This window comes from Acipenser ruthenus, chromosome 6 (genome assembly GCF_902713425.1).
Source record: "Acipenser ruthenus chromosome 6, fAciRut3.2 maternal haplotype, whole genome shotgun sequence".
Taxonomy (NCBI): Eukaryota; Metazoa; Chordata; class Actinopteri; order Acipenseriformes; family Acipenseridae; genus Acipenser; species Acipenser ruthenus.
In genome coordinates, this window is record NC_081194.1 from 19,583,633 (window position 1) to 19,606,717 (window position 23,085).

Below are 23,085 nucleotides of genomic sequence, written 5' to 3' on the forward strand. Positions count from 1 at the left end.
CGTCTACATACACGTCAAATCAGATAATAATCAGATATGCATCACACTTGTTTAAGCGGTCATTGAAGTCAAAATTTTATAGGGTCGGATATGTGAGTGCTGACTGTAATATTGTGAAATTTTCAGCTCTTACTAAATACTTTTTTGGTAAGCACAGTTGGCTTCCTGTCTAACAGATAGAATATCTTCTCATTAATCAAACTTGGAAAAGTGATCCTATAAAATATGCACGTCTCCCAGCACAAACAGCTGATTTGAATTCAGTGTACACTTCAAGCATTTTCAGACAAGGTCTAATTTCCTTCAATATTCTAGGACAGGAGATAATCACATCAAATTTCAAAATAGTCTTGCAGTAACACTGCCAAGGCTTTGGAGAGAAATAAGAAAGAAGCCTACAAATATTTGGGGATGAACACAGAATGCACTTATGCATGTTTTTCTCAGGTGTGTTCCCATGCACATTTTACCATCCTTGCTGCAATTGCAAAACACGTCCTCCTGTGAATAATGACACTAATATTCACATTGTGTGCATATCCCTACTGTATGCAATAGACTTATAATCTTTACAATACCATTCTAAAATGCCTTGTCAAGTCTCAGTTTTTGTTACTTATATATAATTAAAAAATCAACTATTACCCTTTGAAAATAAATGCAGACCATGCTTTTTTACAGATACACATTGGTCATAACATTAGAATATTGAAATTTGATAACTGCACATTTCAGGATTATAGGTCAGTTCAGACTTCTGGGATTTGGATTAAAAGAGTCTATTGTACCTTCATTGTTGCTTTATTACTGAATTATTCCATTCCATTCTACCATTAAAATGTGATCTTCTACAGCTTGCAAATAAAAGAGACTAAAACATGTATTACGTTTCTATAGTAATACACAATACATTATGGGTGAATAACACTGCAATGGGGCTTTCCAGTGTGCACTTTATTTAAAGCCTATACACTGGATAGCGTGTTAATGTGTTCAGAAGTCACCTACAACAATTGTGACGAGCATACACCAGATAAGACCTGCATGTGTTTTCATAATGCCCAAATATTGGAAATTACTGGAACCACAAACAACACTCAGATTGTTTATTTTTAAAAATATGGGTAACATGTTTACCAGATACAATTCAATGAAGAGCATTAACAAATGGTGCAACAATCAATCAGAATTACTGTAACTGTCACAAGCAGAGGGTTTCCATATTCTGCAGCAATAAGACCCATGTTCTGGTTGTTGAAGCTTCATAGCATGGGGAATCAGTGCAGTGTGCCATATAGTAACACAATAAAGTTTCCTTTTAAAGATAATACTTTACCAATAGATCATCTAGTTAGTTTCAGTGGGTGTTAATGATGACGATATAACCTTTTAAAAATCATACATTGAGAGTGCCAGTGAAAAATGGAGTGCGAAATGACTACATTGTAAAGCAGAATATGCTTGTGGTTTTTCTTTACATCCTGAGAGAAGAACCATGTGTACCACTAGCACCAACTGACAGTGTTGCTAAACACCGTTCAATACACACGCACACATGGGCAGCGGTTACTGGTAAAAGCTTTGTTATAACATGGCTGCCATGGCAATCGTGCATAACATCACCACTGAAACATAAAGTCATAAACAAATACAAATATTTCTAGTTTGGCGATCTCAATTTAAACCTCAGGGGACTTGATCTACATTAAACAAAAAAGAAAAAGAAAAAAAAAAACACAACCGCACACTTCAATTTCACAGTTGGGCACTTCAATTTTACACTTCAGTTCTGCACAGTTAAGAGAAGAGCAATTTGAGAAGATAGTGGTCAACTGCTAAGTGGGGTTGCTATTACTGTAAATGGACACATTTTCAGTATGAATTGCAACCCTTTGACATGACGAATTGACACTACTATGCAACAGTAGTGTGGCAGCCTCTATAGGTATCAGAAATACAGCACACGGTTGCACTACCCCTAATTTCACAGTTGATTACATTCTACAAATAGCTGGCTTGAAATGGTAAATTATTTGTTTGGTTTGTTCTTATGGCTACAAAAGCCATGCTATCACAGGTCAACTCTCTGTTTAATCACACTGAGCTCTAAACTAACTTGCCCAGGCTTGCTTTTCTGTGTAGTATCAGAAAGTATAATATGGAAACATTTCCTTAAGTATTCAAACAAATTACAATGATAGCTTCACTAAAACCCCAAATGCAAGACCAAATTAGGAGCTGATGACAAATCATACATTGCATAACGGAGGCAGATTAGTTCACCACATACTGGAGACTTAATGAAACACCCTCCGCTAGGTCTGTATTTCACAACCTCAGCGTGTGTAATACTGCAGCATATAAAAGTTCATTTCAAAACTGCAAAGCAATAATGTTTATTTTGTGCAGTTTATGTGTTTATAGTATATTGCAGGAACATAAAAAGGAAAGACCAAAAGACTTTGCATATATATTATAACAGCTATAAATAAAGGGTGCATCTATCTGGAAACGTCTATTTTGTTTTTATCCATTCAGAAGACTGTATTTCTTTGAAACTCGATGTACCTTGTCCTGTGTCAACTAAAGTGCATAACATTCTAATGCTGGATCTCTTAATTTACTTGGGATCTAGTCTAATCGAGTTTTCTTCAATGCTGTTGTCGTCGGCTGCACATCTTTATTAAAATGTAAAGCGAGGGCAGCATTAATGAGGAAGAAGATCATTTTGTAAAAGTGTTTCAATCTCACTGCTGCCACATGTGGCTTTACTTAAACCTCCATCCAAAATATCCACTTGTGCGGTACTAGGTACAACTAGATTTCACTGTTTATAAGTAAGGAGCTAGTGAAGGAAGCCATACTTGAGATATATGTTGTTTAAGTATATAATTACACTATGATGTTGCCCTTTTCCTGTCTCCAGATATTGTTAGTAATTGGAAAGTGGCTCTGTCATCGAGGGTCTCTCTTACTGACCAAAGGCAAATTCAGCTTAAACAGCACATTTCTTCTACTATAAATCACTGTGGCTCTTGTTGACTAAAGTAGTACTCTCATGGGGCTCAATGGCAATCTACAACCCACTTCTCTCTAGCAGAGTCCATGGGAAATGGATTCTCATGTTTTTACTAATCAGTTATAATATAGGATTGTATTAACAGTAGCCAGTCTTCCCTACACAGTACAATGCTTGTCATAATCTGCACTTAGGACAAGTCAAAGGCATGACCCTAGTTCTTCCTGAATTTCCTATTTGGCCCCTAATGAAACAGCAACTTCAACTTTATTTAAACACAAAAATAAACTCTGAAACAAGTGTTTTGCGAAAGAATAAACATTATTTCCTTAATTAGAATGAACTTTTAAAAAGCTTGAACTTTATAAAACGTTTCATGGACAGGGCCCTACATGCCCCCATTTTTCTTTTGCAATAAATGAAAAATTGGTCAGGATCAATCATTTTACATTTTATTAAAGACACAATAGTTTTTTTCTCAGTAAACTCATACTGTTATATCATAATGTTTCAGGGCAGATGAAAACAGTTTGAAAATGTAATGAGAAGGTTTAAAGGCAATCATGCTGTGTTATTAACACTAAATGTATGAACGCATGCTGTTTCAAGAATGTTTATTTATTATCCGAAAATTGAACTGTGCCTCAAAACAAAACAAAAGGTTTTGTTTTTTTTAATCTGTGGTGACACACATTTTCAGTCTAATATTTGTACATGTGAATGTGACATCTAGTACTTGAATGTTGATCCTGTGTGTGTTTCCTTCCTGTATTTTCTAAAGCAATTAGGCGGGTATTAATTTTACAGAAACCCTTTTACAAATTAATTAGAACTTTATTAAATCTTATTTACAACAGTAATTCTAATATTTACTTTGTTTTGAACATTAAAAAATGTGATGTTCATCCTACCGCTTGTAGTCATTATACATCATTTCAGTGACCTACAATAAGTGGTGTTGTTTCTTCTAAGTGGAATTGCTTTCTATCAGTGCAATCAAAACCGTTTCGTGTAACATAATTTACCCCTAACGTTGTCAAGGTAACATCAACAGATGCAAACACTACCTCTCAACTGACACCTGCTTCCTTCCTTGTCTGAATCAAGAAAGCTTTTTTTGAATATGTGTGGTACATGAAAAAAAAATAATCGGACATGATATCACTACAACTTCTTCTAAAATGAAACTAACAGGAAATTGTGTGCACTGACAAAAGCAGACCACGCACCAAACTCTCACCACTAAACTACTAAAAACAAATTAGCAGGTTTGCAATACCCTGGTACTGAAAAAATGGAGACAGGAACCGGACATTTAATGTGACCCATCTGAATTACGTGCAGAACTTAAAATAGTGACTTCTTGCAAAAAAATCCACACAAGCAAAAATTCTTGTCTTGTTATTATGACCTTACCGGTACTGTAATTCGTTTGCCATTAAAAAAGTAGCAGATAACTTTTCTCTTCCTTGCTAGCACATGTGCACGACTCTGAACTGACACTGCAGATTAGCACATTGCTTGCAGGTTGTAGACTGTAGATGACTGTGCAATCTAAACCAGATAATAGATGCACAGCTATCACATTAATAATATATTAACACTATCATCTTTACTGATTCTGAATTCTAAAGAAAAATAAATTGAGACCCAGCTTGGAATATTACTTGGCATATATCAGTGATAACATTTTTAAAGTGCCATTACTCTGTGAATCACAAATGATTTTTATCCTATCCTTGTGAAATGCTGTTCAATGACAATGAGGTGACTTTACAATGGTAATGCTATTGGTAGAATGGTACAACTGTACATATACATATTCTGACATTTCAAAGGTATACACTAGCAAAATCATCCTTTTGACAGATCACACTGTGCTGTTAAAAGCTATAAGCAGTATGCTGTTTTCCCTCCAAAAGATTTATATTTCATTCAGAAAGACCAGGATGATGTTACCATAGTAATATCTTGCCCTACACTTGTCAGTTGGCTCCCAGTGTTGTATGTATGTATGTATTGATTTACTTATTTTACCATCACCTGGTGTTTGTGACTGTGACAGAGATTACTGGTGATAAATCTCTCTCCTGACCTGTGAGGGCGCTGTGTAAAGGGAACAGAGTGCCCTGGACTGGATGGCCAGACAATTCATTCCCAGGGTTAGACAGAAGTCGGTCATCTAGAAAGGTGGTGGAGCTACGATACACTAAATCATCGACCCGGAAGGGAAACGACGTGGCAGCTGCAGATTGGAGGAGCGGTTGCACTAGTTAACCAAGGGGTCATGATTGACGGTACAAAAGGGAGCGTAGCGAAGTGATCTGTTCCTTTGTATGGTTAAAGCTGAACCGGAAGGATAACGTGTATTGTAAATTGTGAGTGTTTTGTTTGTTTTGTCGTGTCTAAAGAACCACTGTGTTTGTTGTTATTAGACGGCTGAACACAATCCGGAGCTGTCGCCAAGGGCCAGCACTTATCCGGACTACATTGCACCACTGTTCACGATAAACTGTATTTGCACCGCAAGCACTAAATCACTCACTTTGTGTTACGTGTGGGTGTTTAGGAAACAGGGCTGTTATTATTGTGGGACCAACCCGTGGATTACAACAGAGCAATACATGCCTGTTATCATTGTTATTATTTACTGCCGTTTGTCATCAGACTTTTGGATTGTACAAATAAACTTCCACTGCACCTGGATTATCGTTGTCTGTCTGTTTATTGATCACCACAGCACTCCTGCACCTGCACACTGTTAACCACTTTGCCACTGTGACGTATAGAGTATGAGCCCAAAACAATTATCAGAATGGATCCTGTTTAGGATTTCAATGAACACTGAAATCTCACAAAAACACACTCATCTGTTTTTTGCGAGGTTTAAGTGTTTGTTTTGTTTAAGTGCTTCAGAAGTGTTGCTACAGTATCTATTGCAGGTTCTTCCTTATTTTTACAGTTATCGAGTTGACTTAACAGGAAATGCAATCAATCTTATAGCATGTATGTTTGCATTAACTTTATGCCCTGAAATTAATTAAACTGGTTTTGCTTTCTGCAATCCTTCCAAAGCTATTTATGTCATCTCTTTTTGCCAGCAAACATTCAGAAAAAGAATTGCTGTGAGTTTAACCATTCCAACAGCTCTCTTTCAACACTGCAGTCCAATTGCCCACTTCTTGTTTCTTCTAGTCATAGCAACAAAGTTGGGTTTGCATAACAGTTTAGTTTGTGGGTTTTTTTCTTCCTGTTATGTTGCCTTTTTAAACATTTTATCCCTGAATTAATTTAATTTTAAAGCGTCGCTGTTCAACAAAATGTGAAATAAACAAGTTAAGTGGTTAAAGATGCTAACATAAATTACTTGGGTATTTGGTTCCAGTTTATCATCTCTTCTCACCCAGCTAACCTATTGTATGCAGAAAATCTTGGCATATACTGAACCTCCATGGAGTTCAGCCTATCCCACCCTAGTTGATTTTTCCTCCATAGCCCATGGGAGGATCAAAGCTAATACAGAGCTATTTGTTTTTAACTGTGAACGTTTTTAGACTGTAAACTCTTCCCCTTGAATATCAGAATGCAAATTCCCCCAAGACCTTTCAAAGGTTAGATTAGGTGCCCCTATCAATATTTCTGAATGCTTCCTCTACATGTCTGCTTTTTACACTACATAAAAAGTGTAACATACAGGCTGCCATACTGTCTGTTAGCAATAAAACTCTACAGCCATTTAAGTTCACAGAAAAAAAGCAATTGTTTCTCAGAGGAAGAGCAGTTCAAAAGACTCTACTTTCCATTTTCTATTTAGGACATCAGGAGAAACAGCTTTAGACGTAATCTATACACAGGAAAGCATTAGTGAATATTGATAGTCCCAAACTCGGGATGCTTAATAACCTTTTAAAATTCTTGAGAAGTTTCCTCATGCCAAGGCTTTTGTTTTTTTGGAACAAACTTGGATTCACTTGATATATGTTTAGTCACACATATAGCAGAACCCAGGTTCACATTTACAGTATGTACTTCATGTTAGATAAGCAAAATGAATTCCTGAAAAACAAAAAATCAGAAACTATCAGTATAATGCTCAACACTTTTTTGTGCCAGTACCTTGCATCTGTATTCTTGAAACTAAAATTAGAAGCGTTGCATTGTTACAATGTAATAGACCTTGTGCAGTAGCAAATGCTTTTACACTGTTTTCTTTTTCCAGAATATATAAATGCTATAAATATTTAAAATGTATTAAGAGGTAAGTTGGCTAAATATATGACCCATCATGGAAGTATGTTGTTCATTTGGTGAATTGTTTTTCTGTATTGCTAAGAATCTAGAAAAATATTTATAGAAGTGATGCTATAATCATGTAGTGTTGTCATTTTAGAAGTACTCTAATGTAATAATGTGAACCCTCATCTTTGTTATTCAGAGTTTTTCGATAAAGGGTTAAAACAATTAAAACAAAACATAAACTCTCTGAAAGCCCAAGTTTGCAAACATGTTTCTTAACAGTAGCAAGCATCAGGTTAAAGCCAAAAGCCAGTCTCTTAGGAACCAAAGGCAAATATTTAAAGTAACTTTTGAACCAAGCTGTGTTAAGAAACAGCATATGATAACTCGAGCCAGTGCTGTCACGCCTTTGGCTTAGCAAGATGTAGTTTGATTAAAGTTACTACATAGGAGAGTGTCCCAAAGAAGAAATAAGCAGCAGAAACAAAGCTGCTTGTACCATTATGATTGTATTCATGTACACTGTTGTATGTTGTATACCACATAACAGTAAGATTATAGGTAGAGGTTGCAAATGATGTTTTGAATGCAATTGAACAAACAGGAAAAGTAGAAAATGAAAGGTTTGCTTAATATAACATAACTTATAGCAAATTTATTTCTGCCAATACATTTTACTAGATATGGTGAATATTCTTGCAGATTAAATGTGTCCTCCGGTGAAGTTATATTATTTTATAAGTTATATTATTATCATTCAAGAGCTGACTGGATTATTGGTTGAAGGCAAATTCCCCAGGATGGGCTCAAAAGGATACATCCACTCCAGGGGATTGTAACTACATTCCTGATAGCAAATACATACACACACACACACGCAAACACAAGCACACATGCACGCACACACGCACGCAAACACAAGCACACAAGCACGCACACATGCACGCAAACACAAGCACACAGGCACACACACACGCAAACACAAGCACACAGGCACACAGGCACACAAACACAAGCACACAGGCATACAAACACAAGCACACAGGCACACACACAATCCTTGTATGTATTTCAATGCCTCACACTAACAAGTTGGCTTTCCCTGTGAATGTAATCTGGCATGGGTCTCAGTAGACACTGCAGCAGAGGCAGAAGGCATTTCCATTAAGTATTCAGCCCAAGTACAGTAGCTGCCAGCTTTCTTCACAGAACTATAACTCTGCAGTGAGATACAGTATTAGCAGGATCAAATATTATGCTGCAACAGGTGCTTTTTATTTCCCAAAAAAGCGACCCCCTTTTGAATATATATATATATATATATATATATATATATATATATATATATATATATATATATATATATATATATATATATATATATATGAATGGAGAGGTCTGAATGCACTTGGTGTAAATATGACATTGAATAAAATTAACATTATTTATTTATAAGTTAAAATGGAGGGGAGAAGTAACTTTTGATGGAACTAATATACAAAGGTATAACGCATTTAACCAAATACCCACCATCTCGTCTCATTTCTTTTTCACAACCTCATTTCACCCGCGGATGACTTGGAGGAAGCATTTCAATAATCTTAAAATAATCTTCAGCTCCAGACCAAATTCTTCGGCGCAGATTGTGCACATCGGCGTGAACATTCTGCAGCTGTGCCCAGGTGTTGTCGTAGGAGTATTTTAAGGCAAGAACATTCTGAATCAAGATCAAATTTACAAACAGAATCAGTCTGAAATCAGTCAGAAAGATAACAGCTTTCCTCACTTATATTCTGAAGGCCAAACAGGGTATTCTTTCTTGAGTATTAAGGGAGTTTAAAAAGAAGACTTTCAAAAGTAGACAAGAAAGTTTTAATAAAGACAACTGGGCCTCAAACACAGTGGTTTAACACACGAGTAATAGCCTTGGGGAAATTTAAAAACATGCAATGGCTAGAAAAAAAGTCTGCCCTTGATTAGCTTTTTAAGGATTTATAGGATTGTTTGCTCTGTTCTACATCTGATATCACTGACACACAGTGGGTGTCATAAAAAGCCAAATGCAAAACCAGTTTTCTTCAGTCTCTTTCTTTTCTACTACTACATTCACCACACAATTATTTTTTTGGTCTACCCTCCTAGTTCTCTAAACAAGAAGAAAATACTATTATTTATGAATGAGTGAATGTTTGTCTTATAGCTTTTCAGGACCCTCACATTTCAAGTTCTAGATTATAGGTTTTTGGCTGCATTTCAGTTCCTTGATACAGCAGACTGTGTGTCTTCAGTGGAATAAGACTGGCCAATGTCAGAAGCTGATTTCAAAATCTGCACTGCAGATCACTGTTGCATTTCAAATGCAGCACCGCAGCTTGAAAATTGGTTCTAAAGTGCCATAAATCTAGGTTGCACTGTATTTACAAAAAAAAAAAAAACTATTTCAATAAGCAGTTCTGGCCAAACTGACTGCCAGGGACAGGTAATATCTCAAGAGCAATCAAACCAACGAAAGGATAAAGCTTTGATCCAGGCAGTTCCAAACAATCGCTCATTAACCCTGTAATGCCCGAGCATTTTTTAAATGTCCGGCAACACATAATGTACTACATATGAAAGATTCTGGCTTGTGAGGCTGGATTTACAAAATAATAATATAGAGGGGTGGCTAAGCATTGTATCATATGTGATACAGATATGGGCATTACAGGGTTAATGGAATAGGATGTCTCTAATAAACTGCAACATCTTAGAGGGTTTTAGATTTACAACACACCACAGGAAGCATTGCCAAGATTACACAATGATGGCTGAACAAATGTGTGATCCGGTCTACTATGGCATCTCACAGCACTTTTATACGGGTCAGATACACATTAATCTGCATTATTGTGCAATAAAAAAGGCTGAAGAAAGATTTTGGACTGGCTTATGAAATGCAGGTCTGCCCTTCAGTCACAGACAGTATGGCCCCTCACAAACGCCCCTTGTAAGACTGATATTCCACCTTAACAGATCCCTCAGCAAGCTTGGCATACCAATCCATTAAGGAGTGACTCTGAGAACATATGAAGGTGAATATAATTCAAGCATTTTTTTTTAAATGCAGCCATTTATGTATCACTTGAAGAACTACCCTAGCATCTTCCCTCTGCTGTTGTTTGAAGAGACAACAACAAGAGTATATCCGACACTAACTACAATAACGCCTTCCGAATAAAATGACCTTTATCCTTCATATAGAGGTAAGTGTGAAATGATTTGAGCCAATACATCTCTGTCGTGGTCTGATGATAAAATCGAACAAATGCACTGTTGTGTGCAACATGCTATTTTAAAACAATACAGATTTATAGAATATGTTTGATAACAAATTGATTACTCAGTTGCATCAACCAGCTGTCAACATTAAATATTTTTTATAGCTGTATATATATTTGTGATATAGAGCAGCAAACATAACTACGGAACAGTATCACAAAAAGTTAAGTGCAGAATATTATTGTTGTCATATTACTGTATATTAATCTTAAAATATATATTTTTGCTACGGACAAAGGCATTTTTGTTGGGTTAAACATAATGGAACAGTTTAGAAGTAAATATGATATTTAATATAGAGTAAAAATAAATGTACCAACAATAAAATGAATGCAACTATGAAATAAGGGTGGTACTATATACAGTAGGACATACCTTGCAATTTTTGCATCACATTGGCAATATCCACGGGGGATCTGCCAAAGTTCCTTGCTGTAGCCATGGTCCTTCCTAAAAATTAGCAATCTGGCCTCTGCAGAATCCTCTCAACAAGCCAGAGGCTGCAACAGACAGGATGAAGTATTTGGACTACTTCCCTGAAGAAGGCATCCTTCCTTCAGTTGCCTCTCTCTCTCAAACCCTCACACACCCTCGATCACAGAGAAGGCAGGGCTTGAGTTACAGCTGCTTGGCATCCAATGAGGGCACAGCTTTTACAATGCTTCTGTGATATCCTGTGCGAATGAACACTGTCCTTTTTTCCTCAGTGACAGCGGCCTAAAAGGGAAAAAGGCAGGCTTTAGTCACTGTAATTCTGCATAGGTATCTAGTACATGGCTCAAAGCTCAGCATCTGATTAGTTCATTCTTATGAAGGACAGCCACAGCACCAGTATTTAAATATACTGTTTATCTCAGGATGTGAACTACATTAATGCTACAGGCCTCCATAGCAGCTGGTACATGAGTTGTTGAAGCAATGAATGAATGCATAATGTTCAATAAAAATACATAATGCAGTTTTTTGAGCCAATTAATCCCATTTTCTTCATTTTATATATTTCAATATTTTGCACTGAATTTTTGGAATAGATGTTTGCAAACCAGTTTGCAATGGAAAATCTTTAACAAACTCACTGTTTCAGGGAGGAAGAAATTACTTTGGCACAATCCTTGTGATAATTTTCATACTGGCTTTATTACAGAAATTCCACATTGCTCAGTTTTGCTCAGAGAAGATAAAATAAGCTGCTGACTTTATTAAATACACCAATATCCATAAGTGCTGAAACAGTATTACATGGTGATTAAGAACACATACAATGAGATTATAAACACATTTAGAGGCTAAAAAATAAAACCATAACTGCACATGTGCATGGCCTGTTGGGAGTAAAACAAAATCTTAAGATCTCTCATATAACATTTTAATTACTTGGTTCTATGATACAGTATTAAAATATTTGTAACAATTACTGCAACACCCTTTAGTATTCTGATATTTTTGTGTAACACATTTCATAGAACCACCACAAATTAACTTGGAATACATGTATATTGGTTAACAATAACCTCCAGTGTTTTATTCCTGAGCTGACAAATACATCTAATAACCAATTATAGGTAAGTATTATTAGTAAATTATTTGCTTGAAAGGAATTTTGTTTTATGTACATTGATTTATAACAAAAGCGGAGACATGAGCAATAAAACGTTACATAATAGATAATATCTAAGTTACTAAGTGGAGTTTGAAGTATGTTTACCTTACCAACATGCAGTAAAATTTATGGCATGCACATTTTTTTTTTAATATCAAACTTCTTCATTGTATGTACAATCAAATTTGCTCTTAACAACTAGGACTATATATATAGTTTGTCGTATATATATATATATATATATATATATATATATATATATATATATATATATATATATATATATATATATATATATATCCTGTACAACTGGTGCAACGATTAAGATTCCGACACTACATTATTTGTATGTGTTATATACTTTATTGCAATGCATAACTGAAAATACTGTACTGACATCCTCTATAATGCAATAAGGCATTACATGGGACCCTCTCCTATAGTGATTTTTCAGTGATATAAGGATTTGTATGTTTTAAGCATCTGCAAATGCAAAAAGTTGTAAGGTTTAAAGATCAATTCATTTTCAAAACGCTACTTTAACAAGCTGCGTGTTGCCTAAGTTGCAGTATTAAGAGTGAAACAACGGAGTACCGATACAACAAAGAAAAAAGCATCAAAGCAGAAAAGGTAGTTCTGTGATAAAAACAAATATATAATATTAAACATAGACAAACACGTTGCCTACGACTTTTTTTTTTTTTTTTTTTTTTAAACGTAATATATTTGGATCTTACCAGTGGAAGCTGCTGATATTTTCAGAAAGCTTGCAATAGTGTAGCAGGACGCCTCTCTGGTTACTGCTGTGTTGCCAATGGTAACACAATCACAGACCAAAATGCACACCCACTCATTGCTCAGGTAACTCTTGTATATTGGATGTTTTGGATCGTAATATTTCACGCAGCCCTAGTAAAGATTTTTGAAGCTTCGTTTGTTTTCCTATTGTTTGTCAATGTAATTGTATTATCCTAACATTATTAATAATACCGCTGTTTGAGACAATGAACATGTACAGTAAGTAACTAGTTGATGATGGGTAGCTTGGCTTTGTTTTTTATTTATTTATTTTTTTACAACTGGGAGGAGTCTAGTGTTTGTGCTTCACTCCTTTTTAACCGCCCTCTGCCAAAGTCATACGCACTAACAACAGAGGAAGGCGGAAATTAAAAAAAGTCTGTTCAGGGGGTGGGACTGCTGCCAGTCTGATAGCTAAACTCGCATATAGGGATAGAGTATTTACCGGTACAGGACGCGCCATACTGCCTTTGTTCCTGAGGGAATATGCAAACGCTGGAGTTGCGACGAATTGGACGACAACAATGCAGAAACAAGCTGCCAAATCTCCCTGCTCGCTGTTCTAGTGGATCTGTCTTGCTTGTTGTATACCTGCATTCAGTATTGGTTTTTTTCCCCCCGCAGTGATCCTTGATTGCTCATTTGGAGAACAGCTGCTCCTATTTACAAAATCTTACAGAGTTCCAAAAACACTGAACCCAAACAATGGTTGAAGAAAAATAAAGTAGAATAAAATATTTGGGAGCACAGCCTCATCCTTTCGGAGCATTGCGGTGCTTTTTCTACATTTCTGGCAAACATTGACCAACCGACTGTATAATCACCCCAAATATGAAACTTATACAGTAAATATATTTATCAAGCAATACAAATAGTTGAATTACTATATAGCAAACCCTACCCAACTGCACAAACATGCTACCCAACCAAAACACGGAATCAAAGTAATAAGAAGAGGATAGTGGGATATTGATGCCTTTATCCACATAACCATTACTTGACCTCTCTTAGAGAACGTCTATTGCTTTTATTTGTTAGACTTTCCAGTGTTATAAAAGACAGATAACAATAGTGTCCCCTCAGCTGGTGTAAATGGAAGTTTCTCACATGACCATGAATGAAAACATTTGCGTCCCTCGTCTTCAGGTAAGCTGCTCATGATGTCATGGGATCAGGTTTTTGTAGCACTAGTACTAACTGTTGATGCGTTCTTGTAAGGGAATGCTTTGAATGATACAGACCCTGACCCTGGTTTTGAAGCTGTTTCTTCCTGGGAATGGTACCAGCTCCCAACACATACTGTATATCCAGAAAAGCAATAATTCAATGTGATGAAACTTGCTCTGGAGATACTTTTCCACAGGTTAATAAAAGTATTGTATCATAATCCGAGGGTATACAAAGGCATCATACAATGGATACACACAAGGTCTTAGTGATCTACTATTTCATGTCATTGATTGCTCTCTAATTTTGAATGTACAGCTGTTCCAGGGGATGAACTTCCCTGACATGCTTGTTCATTATAGTGTTACCATCCAATATATTGAAGTAGCTTGTTTACAATGTATTTAAGATGCATTCATCTGTGGTTATGGTTTTTCAGCCTTGTATTGGAAAGCCAGCAGAGGAACTTTAAAATGACCCAAGCTGTTCTTATTGCTCCAATTATTAGTTCTTCAAACATTAATAGGAAATTCACATCAACTACTGCCATCTAGTGCTCATAAAACAATGTTTTCAGAGACCTGCATTGTTATCAGTATATCATAACTAGCATCTGTTCCTCAGGCTGGTTGAGCCTCAACAGAAGAATGATGCATAGGTTACATATTGTTTTAAAGTTGTATATCTCGCAGCACATTTTTGTACTTAACTAACTTGTATGTTGAACTAATTTATTTATTAAACTACTGTTTAACATTGAACAAGTGCCCTTAGCATGTTTCCAAGAGCTTTGAAGCTTACATTTATAAATTAATCAGATGTAAGCATTTTATTTTTCTACTGGGACCGTGTGCCATTTCTTCTCAATCTCATTCTCAGTCCAGTCCCACATAAACACTTGTGGGATTTTGTTACGTCTTATCATTTCTCCAATAAAGTGTACTACTGGGATTAATCCCGGGAACAGAGAGATACAAATGTAACAAGCAGGCTTGAATGCTTGATGAGAAATTCAAAATAATATCATCAGTTAATAAACCCAAATTCATGTGGTTCTTTAGCTTTACCATCTGTTATACGAAAATGCTACTGGCTTTGTATAGTTTTGACATTGTGTGAACAAAAAGATTTAGTATACACTTTTTATGTGTCTGATTATATACTGTAACAATGAAAGGAAGTCCCAGCCTAAGCTATCACCTCCCAGTGGAAAGAATGTGTCTTTCCTTTTTTTCTTTTTTTCACAATTAATGGATTTCTCTTTCTACTGCTTTTATTAATACAATGATATAAACTTGAATGATCTTTTTTTTTAGTGGTATAATCTTTAATAAGTCTATCTTTTATGATGATTTCTTTGGAAAACAACACCCTTTTACAATTGCATCCTTAAATGCAGAATTTTTACACTTTCGGTTTTAAAAAGTTTTTTTTTTTTAATGCAATTTATGAGATCATCTTTAATTTGTATTTAAAGCGACTTTTGCTTAATGTTCTAATTATTATTCTACAGCACATGCCATCTAATTATTATTCTACAGCACATGAAGATGTATTGTATTTTAGTTTGCTGTTATGGCATTATTCATTTAGTGTAGCTGTCTCTAATTTATTCACAGTGTTACCTAGACAACAAAAGAATGACATGGCTTCTGTCAGTTTGGAATGTAATATGAGTTGACCTAGCTCTTGTGCCAAAAGTGTCTCTGTGCCACAGGAAGTACTGGGTTATCCTGCAGTCAGGAAGAATGTATGTTACCTTGCCCCATGCCATAATGGCAGAAGTGCATGAAATAAAGCATTAAACATTTCCTGGTCATCGTCAAGTTTACACAGAGTCTATGGTTAAAGATTGTTGGGTTGGGTTGGGTTGCATATCTAAGGCAGGAAATATAATTGGGTCTTGCAAGTTTCAGGTATCTGGTTTTGATACAAGTACCCGTAAATCAGTAGCCCTTGTTACCAAACTGGTCTTAAATGGTTTAAGATAGTATTGACTTATTTATTAATCAGGTTTCAAGAGGGTTTGTATGTCTACACCTTAAACTGAGGACTCTAAACCAACTTTACTGCAGACTGCCCAGAAGGCCCATGTATGACAATAAGATGTGAATCAGTGTTTTGCCATGTATGTTTTTGCTTCCTGGCAATGTGATTGGAATCTTTTAGCTCTGTTGACTTCTGTGCTGAACAGTGAAGTATGCGGAGCAGAGATGAAGTCACAGGTTCACATGATTTCAGGAAGCACAAAAAACATACAAAAAAACACTGGCCTGCAAGCATGATTTCAAACATGATACAAAATCTTTATATTAAAGCAACATAACTCCAAACCATTCAAGCATTGTGAATATAAAGATGAGGTAAAAGAGATTTATATGTACTTTAAATTGACTTGAAAAGGCAGTGCAGATTATTCAACTATCAAATAGCAAGCATACAGAGGATGAACATGCTAATCTTTAATTGACCTTGAAATTTTTTTCTACTAAGATTATTTATAGCAGCTGACTATAAAGAGTAAATCAGGCACCCTTGTCCATCAGTTTCCTAACAACCTGTCAAAATCTTTAATTTTAAGCAGCTAATGGTAATTTTGAGCTGCAATTGTCACCACTAATTTACATAATCTGAAATATCAGTTCAGAAATACAATACAGAATATTTCTTCCTGCAAGTAATCTCCCATGTTGCCATTTGTTTTAAGAATACGTTCAAATTAAACTTTTGAGCTAAGAAGGCCAGTTTAAAATGATGTAACAATTTCAGCAGTGTTCTTCGTTAATTAAACTTGAGGAAATGACGAGAAAGGAAACTATCCCATTTATCAGGCATTCTGGTTCTCACAGATAAGGCTATAGTTGCTAATTTGAGTAGAAAAGCAGGAAATGTTACACTGATGTTTCCGTTTGGACAAACAACAGGGTTGCCTTTTGTTCAGCTGTACTACAGGGAACAAGCAATAGACAAGTGTGGACCGCATGTGAACTTCTCTACTCTTCCCAATATTACATGTTTCTGTGGGTGTTATGGATACCAATCGCACTGAAACCCAACATTATTTGAAGCTGCCAGATAACTTCTATGGTAAGATGTATCACTTATGTTAGTTAGTAAGCTATAATAAAATGTTAAAGTAACATCTTAAAAATCATTGACTATATTTTCTCCACATTACCATGATTTACATCTAAAACATGTCAAACTGAAAGCAGTTAACTTCACTCCAGTGGAGTAGTGGTTAGGGCATTGGACTCTTGACAGGAGGGTTGTGGGTTCAATCCCCAGTGGGGGACACTGCTGCTGTACCCTTGAGCAAGGTACTTTACCTAGATTGCTCCAGTAAAAACCCAACTGTATAAATGGGTAATTGTATGTAAAAATAATGTGATATCTTGTAACAATTGTAAGTCGCCCTGGATAAGGGCGTCTGCTAAGAAATAATTAATAATAATACTGATCTAAAATATATTATTGTGTATTTATGAACAGTCATATAGGTAAACAGAAGACAATGAAGGAAAAAAAATCTGATTTATCAATGTAACAGTGCTGTATTGTGTAGGGGAATGGATGGGGGGAAATCATTAAGCCTTGTTTTATTCTGATAACTATTTGTTTAGATATTTATTTAGAATACATATAATATTGTATACTGTGTATGATACTAGCTGATATCTACTCCATGTGATTTTGACCTTGCGTGGGGTGGAAACCAGCATGTATTCTTACACAGCAAACTATACCGCATTTTTTATAATATGTAGTTAAATAAGCATTTGTATTTAACAAAAAAAGAAATAAACAGAAAACAAATCTTAGTGTGATGTAATTTCCATCTGATACAAGCTATCTGATACAAAGAAAAATAAATATCAGGGTCTAATATATATTAATGACTTTATAAGATAGGCAACCTCAAATGTCTTGGATTAATCTTATAGAATTTTTTTTTTTAAATGTTGAAGGAACGATGATACGTAACTGAGGAGTAATGTGTATGAAATGAATTATTATTTTAAACAATACATTAGAAATTAAAGAAGCATAATATGTATAAAAAATAATCCGTTTACTTTGGAAATACAAAATATCATACTGCCACCTGGCGTTATTTTTCACAACTCCATGTCAGACAATGCAAATAAACATTTATGTCATGTTTAAAATATAGCAATACAGAAGGAACAAATATGTTAACTGTATTTCTGAGTTTCAACAGTATCAGTTGTTTATTTTAGAAGAACATTAAGTAATTTGCACAAAGTAGAAATATAAATAACATTTATTCAGTACCCTTCATTCCTTCATCAGCTAAAATGCCATGTAGTTTGTACTGCTAAAAAAGCATAAAAAAGCATAAAAAATAATATACTACTACTACTACTACTACTAATAATAATAATAATAATAATAATTTGTTTTAACCACTAAAATGTTTTAGAAACTTAAACATGACATAGTGCCATTGATGAGGTATTTACCTTTCCGTTAGTTTAAATTATGTTTACAATCTCTCAGAGAAGTTATGGGTTCTGTTGATCTAATTTAAAGTATTTCAGTGACCTGATGACCATAAACCTTATTGTTCTTCATGTTGGCAAAAGCGTGTTTAATGTATCAATTTCCTCAATTGTCCAACCACAACAAACTAATGTATGGCATACAAACTTACAGCTTTCATTAACCTATTATGATACCCTATATAACAGGCTTTTTTCAAAATGTTTGCTATAACGAGTTTAAAAACTGCCCCTGTGAGACATACATAGAGAACTGAAGAGCACAACACTTAAGATTTATGTATTGTTTCATTAGTTATACTGTAACTCCTTTCATTGATATAAGTTCACCAACAGTGATTTTACCCTCAACTTCAGTAATGGTCTACAGCAAGGGTCTCCAACCCTGGTTGTGGAGAAACCCAATCCTGCAGGTTTTATAGGTCTTTACATCATCAGTGGCTAAAGATCTGGAAAACCTGTTTACCTTGACTAATTAAGCCAATAATTGGTGCAATTAAGTAACAGAGCTCGGTTGAAATGAAAACCGGACCATGTAGCTCTCGAGGACCAGGCTTGGAGACCCCTGGTCTACAAACTAATGCAGTTTTTCAATACAAACAAGGCTGGACAAATCCGCTTTTCTTGCACCCAGTCCTATTTTTGTTGAACTACTGTACAGTTACCTTGCTAATATACTGTAATATGATCAAGTGCCAGCAATTGGGCCCTATTGAAAAATATAGTGTTTTGGATGGTACACTAGTATTTTTTATTTTATTTATTTTTTATTTTAAATTAGGAATCGGCAATTGTTTTTTTTACCCCATTTTCTCCCCAATTTGAAATGCCCAGTTTTAAGCCCGGCCCACCGCTGCAACCCCCCCACTGACTGAACTGATAAGGGTATACTGTTTTTGTACTTATTGTTAATATCCCTACCTCTGGCAACTGAAGTTGTTTTTGAACTAGTTGTTTTTTTAATGACCAGTCCTTCATGTAATATAAATACTGCTTACTGTAGGAAGGTAATCCCCTACATGGAGAAAAAGTCCAAGGTAAACAAAATTTAAATTTGTAACACAATGCATATGAACCACAGAATGCTAAATTATTTTGTATAATTGTTTAATTACGGTTTATAAGATCCTGGGCAATATACTATTTACCACAGTTTTACATATGTTGATATTGTTTCCACAGATAATTTAATCCTGTCCTTCAGCCTGTCAATGGTGGCAGGCCTGACGATTGGCGCTGTCATTTGTATCCTCTTGACATGGCTGTCTCGGCGCAGAGCCTCAGCCCGCATCTCCAGGCGAAACCCCAGGCAGTCGCGGACCTCCCCTCACAGCCGTTCTGGGTTCTATCAATACAGCAGCTATGACCGGAGAAGCAACAACAGCCTGGCTAGCGCGGCTCTCACTTTCCAGTGCCAGGCCTCTCTGGAGCAGGCTGACCCATTTGCCCGGAAACCCAGCTTCAGGGCCTCGACCTTTCACCCGCTACTTCAATGCAGCCAAATCGCCCGTGAGGCCGAGGAAGGGAGCCAAACAACACTTCCGAGAAGCAATGCTGGCTCTACCGTCAATGTGGGCAGTCTGGCCCGGCCTGACTCCTTCTGGTCTAATAGCGGCATGCATGGTTTTTACTCCACACAGACCCCACCACCTCCCTATGAGACTGTTATTCGAGCTTTCCAAGAGACTTCCACTTGAGTTCCTGCAGTAACTGAGAGAGAGAGAGAGAGAGAGAGAGAGAGAGAGAAACAGAGAGAGAGTATTTAGTCTAGTGTCTTGTCTGTTATGGTATCATGGAAAGTTGAAACTTTAAAACACATCAACCAGGTATTAAAGCTCTAGAAGTATCATACAGTAGAAAATACTTTGTAGAATGGGATATGGTATGTTTGTTATTTTGGTTGTCTATGTCCTTGTATTATAATATTTTTTTATAATAAAATTGTAATAAATGTCTTGTTATTGAGAATTATCAGTGATAACAAATGACAACACTAGACGCTACAGTTTTCCGCCATTTATGTAGTAAGGTGATACCCCAGGTGGATGTTTTCTATGCACCTCCTTGTCCCAGTGTGTCTCATCCTTGCGCTGCTCTGAAAGAGACTTGATTGTGCATAAAGCTGTTGCTCAGCTTTATGCACAATCAAGCCTTGGCATCTGTGAGATAGTGCCATATAAAAAGACAGTTGGTGCAAATGTTTTTGTTTTAAGTCACAAACACCAGAACTCATTTTACAAAAACCTCCAAAGCTTACAATTAGTTTTATTCTAAAAAACGACTTTGTAAAATGGTATCAGTTTCTGTTATAATTTGTTACTGTGTAAAAAATGACAATGTTTTGCTTATTTTTGTACAGATAAGGTCAACTACCAAAGTAATTCCCTCTAATAAACTGTATTGCTATTTAAACCATTTAATAATTTTGAACTTACCTTGGTGTTTTTTGTAAGGCTTGATTTTGTAAGACCTTCCACCTGAATATTCTGAATATTTTAAATATAGTTTAAAACTCTATGTGGATACTATTGCTTTTGAAAACCAATTCATTATATGTGTCTGTTTCAGTAATATTGTAATGTGGTTCTCTAATCAGGCTGCAAAATTTGTTCTCAGCTGACTGGCATTGTGTTGCTGTAGTCCAGGATGTGCAGCTGCTGGTGTATGAGGCCTTTGTGTAATACTCTAATACAAGTTGCTTGATATTAAAACGTTACAATCCCAAGACACCTACCTCATAACCAGGTTAGTCCTGGGAACACCAAGACAGGCGTCCCAAAGCCCATAACCCCTTGCATTAAATAAATTAGCTGTGGATTCCTGTAGTTAAAAGACTATATACAAACTATTAAACAATTTTAGAACACAAAGATATTGTTATCATCTTCATTTTCATAATATTTAATTAATAATGAATTCATATACTGTTATATGTGTTCTCTTTAATTCTCTACTGTCATTTTAAGCTTAGATCATTATTTGCCATGCTTACTATTCCAGCAAAAATGCTTCTGAAAAGACCCCTTACGGTTGATTGCGGGGATGAATATTTTAGAAAAGGGGTTCCACTCCAAGGAAACTGTTAGACTTGGATTGGGAAAGGAAGTATGGTACGCATAATAGTGGATAAATAAAAACTTTTTTTTTTTTTACTTACACACAAAGCAAAATTGCATTGAAAAAGCAATACATTAGAATGTAAAAAGGTTTACAGCACCCAGTGGCCTCAATATGGCTCTGTCGTGTCTAACCTCTAATACAGTTTTCACACTGGCACTTTTGAGCACTGTTGAGTGTGAACTGAAGCAAGACTCACAACCTGTTGTGTTCACACTTACCTTAATGCATCTTTCAGTGTGACAGGCTAGTGGACTAACTAATCCAACTCCTGGGGTAGTTTCAAGTCCGCATTAATCACTGCCAGAGTAATTTTACCCCTTATTAGCATATCAAAGAACTGCACTGCGGCTTTGGTGTCTCTACACTGAAGAAAAACCAAATTTCATCAAATCTGGGATTAGTTTCTAGTGTGAACAGAACAGTGAGCAAAGCCACATCAACTACTGGATTTGTTACCAAATTCAAATACTGGATTCATTTTGCTCAAGTGTGAAAATAGTATTAGTCCAGCAGTCAGTCAAGCTAAAAGAGGCATTAAAGTAATTGTGAATGAAACAGGTTGTGAGTCTTGCTTCAGTACGCACTCAACGCTGCAACAATCTGTCCCTATGTAAGACTGTGTTAGAAGGGCAATGCCAGATATGCAAAGGTAGCTGTTCCTTCTGCAGCCTTCTTAATAAACCTGTTGGAAATGTTTAAGTACAACTGGAGTTTTGGTTTTAAAATGGTCATACTGGTTCATGAATCATGAGACAAGCTGCTAGAAAGCATGTTATGCATGTTCTTTTTTTATATACTGAAATTACATATATTACATATAAACAAACACAATCTAAGGAAAGCACTTACAGGACTTGTACCCCGCCCTCCCAATCACACTCTTGAAGCCCCTCCAGCAACAGAATCTAACAAGTAAACTATCTAAAACAAAGATGATTATAATAACATAAATATCAAACTCAATATTAAAAAAAATGAAAACAGAGAAATAGATAAAACAATGATAGTGCTGAGAATTTTATTAATTGATTGGTTAAGGCAACAATACTCACTAACCTTGAAAGTTAAAAAAGGGATTATAGACGATATCAGATTCTGTGGTTTTAAAATAATTTTTAGACTTAGTTCTTATTTTGCTCCTTTTGAAAATCAGGCGCTGATTCTTCAAACCAGGTTTTCAATATCAAACTTTAAAATTCCTCAAACTTGGACTACACCGTGCACGATGTGCGAAATATTTGACTATTTTTCCTTAACCTTATTTTTTTTTAAGACAGAGCCATAATATAACTAACTTTAGCTAT

At 35.7% G+C, this 23,085-nt stretch overlaps 2 protein-coding genes across 3 annotated transcripts in view; one reads left to right on the top strand and one right to left on the bottom strand.

Annotated features, from left to right (window-relative positions):
- The window catches only part of syne1a (spectrin repeat containing, nuclear envelope 1a), a 179,149-nt gene extending 166,143 nt beyond the window's left edge, over nucleotides 1–13,006 (bottom strand). Inside the window, exons 1-2 of the mRNA XM_059025182.1 lie at nucleotides 12,911–13,006; nucleotides 10,949–11,290 (exon numbers count right to left, since the gene is read on the bottom strand). Of these exons, the coding sequence (XP_058881165.1) occupies nucleotides 10,949–11,015 (67 nt within the window). The 5' untranslated portion in view covers nucleotides 11,016–11,290; nucleotides 12,911–13,006. The remainder of the gene's footprint in view (nucleotides 1–10,948; nucleotides 11,291–12,910) is intronic.
- Nucleotides 10,240–21,386, top strand: myct1a (myc target 1a). Of its 2 annotated transcripts, none has more exons than XM_059025186.1 (2): nucleotides 10,240–10,497; nucleotides 19,844–21,386. In XM_059025186.1, the coding sequence occupies exon 2, from the start codon at nucleotides 19,873–19,875 to the stop codon at nucleotides 20,356–20,358; it is 486 nt and encodes a 161-aa protein (XP_058881169.1). In that variant the 5' UTR covers nucleotides 10,240–10,497; nucleotides 19,844–19,872; the 3' UTR covers nucleotides 20,359–21,386. The 2 variants fall into 2 exon arrangements, with proteins under 2 accessions (XP_058881169.1, XP_033873680.2); XM_034017789.3 differs by lacking the exon at nucleotides 10,240–10,497 and adding an exon at nucleotides 17,069–17,225.
- The last annotated feature ends 1,699 nt before the right edge of the window (nucleotides 21,387–23,085 follow it).